The sequence below is a fragment of the Epinephelus fuscoguttatus genome, linkage group LG15, assembly GCF_011397635.1.
Source record: "Epinephelus fuscoguttatus linkage group LG15, E.fuscoguttatus.final_Chr_v1".
Classification (NCBI taxonomy): Eukaryota; Metazoa; Chordata; class Actinopteri; order Perciformes; family Serranidae; genus Epinephelus; species Epinephelus fuscoguttatus.
In genome coordinates this window covers 17,544,216-17,551,129 of record NC_064766.1, presented here as the reverse complement: position 1 = coordinate 17,551,129, position 6,914 = coordinate 17,544,216, and the positions used below count along the sequence as shown (strand labels likewise).

The following is a 6,914-nucleotide window of genomic DNA, read 5'->3' as shown; positions in this document are numbered from 1 at the left end:
ATATATTTAAATGCCTATGCTGTAATTATTACATTGATGTAAAAATGTATATGGTGATGCTTACTTTAATGTCTCTTGGAAAACTATGGATGTGTTATATTTGCACATTATTATGTAGCACAGTTGTTAACGTGCAGTCAGATTTAGGCACAAAAACCACTTGGTTATTGTCAGGAAAAGGGTCATGATCTGGCTAAAAATACCCAGTTTTGGGGGCATAATCCATGCTGGAAAAGCAGCAATGTCTCTGTAAAAATTAACCTCTTTTTGTGCCAATGTCCCTGCTGAAAAAACAGCGACAGGTTGCTACAACACACCCCAGTTTGGTGCCTAAAAATCTGCTGAAAAACAGTCACAACTCACTAAATCACAACTGATTTTGATTTTTACTGGCCTTGAACAGTGGTCTGCAGCTTGGCAGGGGTTTCACCTAGGTGGCATGCCATCCACAGTCCCCTCCACCCCCTGATGACAAAGTCAGCTCATACGCTACGTGACTTTAGAAATTATATGATATGTGTGAAGCGTGGGAATGTAACATATTTGTGATTTGCAAAAATGTACAATGCCAGCATTTTCCTGTGGTGACTGTGCAGACAAGAACATACAAATATCTGATCTGCTGCTTATGTTAACACAATTAAAACACTATCAGGCCAAGGTTATGGGAAGGATAACTTCAACAGTTGCATCTTGAAACAAAACTTCAATTGTCCATGTCTCTATTCCATCAGTTTTGCTAAATGCTGTTCTTAAGTGCGAGGATTTACTGAGAGGAGCTTTTTGGATACAAGTTGAGAACATATTATGCAAGAATGATGGCATCAAACACTGTCATTCAACAGCCATTGTGGAAGACTGAGTGTTTCTCAATATGTAACTGTCAGCGTGAGTGGACGTTAAAACCTTCAAGAGTTTAACAGGCCAGACTCCAATTACAACAACCCCAGGCACCCTGGGAGCTAACTCTATGGTAATGTGCGTTTCCTATTTCTACATCTAAATGTTAACGAAGAGGTATGTCATTTGTAAAATTGACACTCACACACACACACACACACGCACTGAGAATTTCCAGCTTCTTGAGAATTTCAAAGATGTCATGAAACTGTAGCTCAAATTACTGACTGCAACTGCAACTTGTTTTAGTTAAATCACAGGTATCTCCAGTTCTCTTTCTACGTAACCCCTACATAAGGTGGGAGGCACACGCTATTGCAAGCAACACACACACAACTCTTAATATGTCTGTCATAAATGCTTTGGGAGAGAAAGCATGAGGGAAAAAAACACACATCAATATTAAGTCAGGGGGAAAAAAGAAAAAAGAACGATGAGTCGAGTCAAAGGTGAGTTGCGTTTATGGAAATACGATCCTGGCAAAGTTCCCTGAGTCCTTTATAAGAGTGCCTCACCTCTCCTGCACAGACACAAGAAGAGAGCAACATTAAGAGGTGAGTAGTTTGTAATCTGAATATAGAAAGAGACACTGCACTGTTTTAATCTGGAGTTTCTTAAACATTCTGTAATGATCATTAGTATTCTGTCTGGTAAGATTCTTTACTATTAATAGAATTTTTTGCACTTTTTTGGGGAGTTACTTTTTAATTTATCAATAAAATCACTCATCATTTCAGAACAAATTAGTGTAAATGTGTCAGATTTACCAAAACAAACCTTTATTTGTCGTCTCTGGGCAGGTTTATGTTAATAATTTCAATTGTATGCTTGAAATCAAACTGATTTTAAGTAGAGAACAGATTTAGTTAACAGATGTGACATCTTTTCTCATCATCACTTCTAAAGCAATGATTGTTTCTCACCAATAGATCAAAATTAACTACTCACCAAAGGACCAAAAACATGGAATGGAAACATTTGTGGACTTCAAAATCAAATTGTTGTTGTTGTGGCAATGTTTTAGATGTGATTGCTTTATTCAACAGATATCAAAATCTTGCAAGTTACTCAAAGAGAAGGAGATTTATTTAATGAAATGGTGGAGAGTTGTAGAGTAACAAAGGTCAGAGTAGTAAGAAACATACGTACATTTATACAAAGAGAGCCGATGTGAAATATTTGTTCAAGGTTCAAGGTTTCGCATGTGAATAAGGAAGGCGTGGGAGGAGCGGAGGTGCAATAAGCACGGAGTGATAAGGCTAAATGCAGGTAAACATTGTAACTCCTTGCATCATCTGGCTTCTTTCAGGGCTGCAACTACAGACTGCACCATGCGATTCAACACACTGTTCTTCCTGCCGATCCTATCCTGCCTCTGCCTTGCACTGGCACAAAGTAAGACACTGTAAACGAGCAGCTGGTATCTTGCAGTCACATGTAATACACAGCAAAGATAAAGAGCGGGTCAGTGAGGCAAGTTTATTACCTGAGCACCTGCGTGGGCAGATGTGGCCTCACTGTGTACTTATTGCCTTGCTCAAGACCTTTAGCATTCCCCGATTGTGTCAATTACCTTTTGATTAATTTATGTGACTTGACTGTCAAAGTTTATGATGCTGTAAATACTGTGATGATTCCTAACTTTACCGTTCTGGATCTCTAATCCCTCAGTAACCTATGATGACTGCTGTTTGAAATATGTGAAGAAAATGAACCCGGGCACTCAAAAGCACGCAGTGGCGTACAGATGGCAGGTGACAGATGGAGGCTGCAACATCCCTGCTGTAATGTAAGTACACGTGCATAGAAAACATCCACTGTTAAACTGTGTTATTATCTTCCTAAACTTCTTATTTTAGCAGAAGTTAACATCTCTTTGCGTCATTTATCCTCTAGCTTCACAATGAGGGGGGGGCGTGATTTTTGCACAGACCCCAGAGAGAGATGGGTCACAGACCTGATAAAGAAGATTGATGAAAAGGTCGTCAAAAATGAACCCAGGAAAAAGAAACCCAGGAAGGTAGGTGATTAATGGAGTCTGTCTATATTTGAACCTGGTTTGAACCAGTTCCCAAAGGATAAATAAATATGTTTTCCATAAAATTGTGTTTGTATCTTGACATCAGAAACAATAAAGAATATTGTGACGAAAACGATACATGAGTTCTGAAAGGACAGTTTCAAATATGCGAAACGTTGAAATGGATTTCTTTGCTCTCCACAGCACCGACGGCCAAGCAGAGGCTGAGGGCGACTGCCTGCTACAATGGCCCCCATTCATCTGTCCTCCATCTGCCAAATCGTATCATTAAGCAACACGCTTTTTTTACAGGGGTTTTATGGCGTCTTACTGGAAGGCAACTGACGAGGCCGGCCAAGGAAATCTTGTAGCATTACTTTTGCTTTCACTCTGCACTAAGATAAAGGTCAAAGCTTGGGTAGAACACAGCAGCACTTTGCTGTTGCAGGGTTGAACTGCTGATGCTGACTGGCCACCATGTATAAACGCCTTCAATAGCATGGGTGCTTCAATGAGAATATTTATGACTGTTTTCTCACATTTCAAAACATGAGGTATTCAATAAGCTGTTTAATTAATGGTGATGGAGTGTAAATGTTAATAATATCTAAGTATTTCTCATCTGATGTGCCTGAATGTCTAGCAAATACTTGTTTATATACAAATATAAATTGTTGAATGTGAGTCTGAAATGTGTGTCATAGAAAAGGAGCTCTTATCTTAATTTCTTCTGAATAAGTGTCTGTCTTTTCATACATTTTGTGTATAGATTTTATTACAGCATATGTGTTCCAATAAAAGCATTATCACAGTAAACCTGCTTATCACCTCCCGCTTAGTGTCTCAACGTTTATGATTATGTTCAAATAAATGTTTTATGTCGTGTTTTCCTCCTGCGCCACTGATACTTTTTTGTGTGTTATGTGAATTTCAACACATTTTTACATTGTATTTTATTATAACAGGACACATTATGTAAATAAAAAGGAAAGGGGACACCCCATTCTTGCTTGCACAAGCTTGACTTTTATAAGGAACATAATCCACCTGAAAATCTGTTGTATTAACACAAGGCATACAGCAGTGACAGTCTAAACAACTACCTTTCAGCTGAGCTCTAAAATGTCTACACTTTCCTCGTGAGACTGCTATAAAATATAATTGTCCTTCATCACCTGATGCTATCATCGTCAAACTTAATTTAAGCTTGCAGTGTTTAACTTTACAAGAGTTTAACACACTTTAAATATGACAAAGTTCAACGTAAAAAGCAGGTACGTAACTAATCGCACCTTACACAAGTGCTACAGTTGCTACTGCAGATTGCTCAGTAAAAGAGTTCAACACAATTCTGAACTCATGCAGCCATTTATTGTGAAATGAATGTTGAAGTGACACTTTTAACATTTACTATAGTGTTGCCACTTGCTGTGTATAAATGGCTCACTGAAACAAATGATGTGGATGTAGGCTGCTTTTCAAATGTCAAATAGACGCTACAATAATTTCACACACTTGATGCACATCATACTTTTTTCACCTGTTTGTACTTTCCTTTCTTGTCTTTAATTTCACAGCCTTTAGGATTTCAACTGCAGCTGATTTGCTTTGCAGAGGATGCATAGCTAATAAGATCTAACAACTCTGACAGTCCCAAGATTGAAATAATCTGATTACAACTGCACTGCAAAATATTTACAGAAAGACAGTAGGCACGCATCAACCTTAAATGAGAGTATGTGTGAATGCTCTGTGCTGATTTACAAGCAGCAGTATCTGATCTGACAAGGTGCTGGATTTACTCATCGATCTTCGTGTATTACTCTCTCATCTCCGTGGGCATTCTCAAGAACTGCTGGGACATGCAGCTGATAAAATCTCACGATGAGTAACGCAGTGTGTTTGACTGCACTGTCTGTGAAGATTTATGACTTCCACACATTTGGCTTTGCAGAGGCTTCATCTTACATACTGTGTGTGCCTACATAGCAACATTATCAGACAGTGCAGGCCTGTGCACTACAGTGTGTTAATTATCTGATGTTTGTTGATTAAAGGAGAGGTGTGACACATCTTGTCAGCTAATGTGCACGTGTCTTAGAGGTGGAGCGAGTGATGGGATTATTGTTAAGAATAGAAATTAAAGTAGGGCAATCAACATTAAAAAAAACTGTGAATCCTCCATGCATGCAGGTGAGGTGTTTGTTTGAAAAGGCTGCCAACTTTGCCCAAAGGCACCAGTGAATGATAACCTGACAAATATGTAGCAATTACCAAGACATTAATGGACTGTTTAATATTGATGGACATTCAAACCTGCAGTATGACTAACAGATGCACCAACTTCAGAGGTCAAAGAATTGGGTTGCAGCATGAAAAGGATTGTGGTGCAGAGGCTTTCGTTTCTTCTTGTTTATATCACAACAACAAATGTGCTGCGTACTTTGCTCTCTGCATGCTGGGGCAGAAATAAATGGCTGGCTGATATTGTGATCAGAAATTTTAGCCTTATCAAGGCGAAAAACCATGAAAGGAAAATATGAAAGGAGGGAAACAGTGTGTGAGGAAATCACTTTACACTGAAACAAATGTGATGTATTACAGGAAATAGCAGCATTAATACAAGGCAGTGTGCAGAGAGAAAAACAGAAAATATGTGAAGTCATAGCACAGACTTGTTGCTTCCGAGTGTTGTATCTCTGCCACCTTCATAACTTCTGTTCACATGAACTTTGAAATTCATGTTAACAGAAGTTCGTGCAAGTTTGGTGTTGGAATATAAATCATGATCTCTATGAGAGTTTGGAAAGGGAAACTAAAAAGAAAGAAAGATGAAAGCAGTCATAAAGCACTGCACGCCAAAAAGTTATTTGAAAATGACATTATATTTATTGCCATAATATTTCGTACTGTTAAACCAAAGCCCAAAAACTGTCATGACAGCTACTTTTTCTCACCTTGAGCAGTCAACTTTATTTGCAGGATTAAAAAGAATTGTTTGCCTTTACCGTAACATACTATCATGAACAGAAATATGTTGTAAAACCGATAAATATAATGAGTTGTTCGTCATTCTAAAAGTTCAGTAAAAGTCAAGGTTGAAATCAGTTCACCGTAATGCAGCTTTCAAGGAATTGCTTGAGATTAGAATCAAGATATTTGTGTAGAGACACATTTTTAATTATTTTTAATCAAATGAAACATACTGTACACATGGAATACAATGACATACAAGAACTCACAATTTTGCATAACTTAAAATGACCTGATTTAAGTGCTATCAGATATTACCTATACATCCTCCCTTGCATAAAAGATCTGTAAGGACATTTTTGGGAAGTTCAACACTATTGTGTCTACAATATTAACTATGTATCTTTTTTAATAAACAGAAATGAAAGAAAAATTAAAACTCAGTGAAATCCATTGATGTTGAGCAGATATTAGCTATAAGTTTCCACATTCCTGTTGCCTAAATGACAGAGAAATCTCTGGGTCATTGTCAACCCTCATGTGAATTTTCTTTCACGCTCAGTTGGTTTAAATAAAGCTCACGCTATAAAAACTGAAAATGTTATGTAAGTGGACACAAGAGTGCCAGATATTGTTCCAGAGTGTGTCATGGGGTCTACAGTTTAATTCACAGTGATGTGCAATGGCGTGATATGGAAATAAATCATCAACATCAAGCTTTTCAATGTCACATTCTGCCTATTTAGCGTCACAAAAAACAGAGAAACACTATTAAAGGAATAGTTTGACATTTTGGGAGATAGGCTTGATTTCCCTGTTTTCAAGAGTTAGATAATGCAACAGTCTTAATCTCTGAGTGTGACTGTGTGTTCAGTGCGAATCTGTGGTCAGGAGGTAATTAGCTTAGCATAAAGACTCAAAGAAGGGGGGAAACAACTAGCCTGGCTCTCTCCAAAGCTCAAAAATACACCTACCAGCACCAAAGGCAAATAAACACATTTTCCATAATGTTGAACTATTC

At 37.9% G+C, this 6,914-nt stretch overlaps 1 protein-coding gene across 1 annotated transcript; it reads left to right on the top strand.

The window, feature by feature from the left end:
• The first annotated feature begins 1,330 nt into the window (after positions 1-1,330).
• Positions 1,331-3,736, top strand: ccl25a (chemokine (C-C motif) ligand 25a). Its single transcript, XM_049598960.1, has 5 exons — positions 1,331-1,454; positions 2,210-2,295; positions 2,572-2,689; positions 2,797-2,920; positions 3,125-3,736. Exons 2-5 carry the CDS (start codon positions 2,232-2,234, stop codon positions 3,146-3,148), a joined length of 330 nt encoding a protein of 109 aa, XP_049454917.1. The 5' UTR covers positions 1,331-1,454; positions 2,210-2,231; the 3' UTR covers positions 3,149-3,736.
• Positions 3,737-6,914: the final 3,178 nt, after the last annotated feature.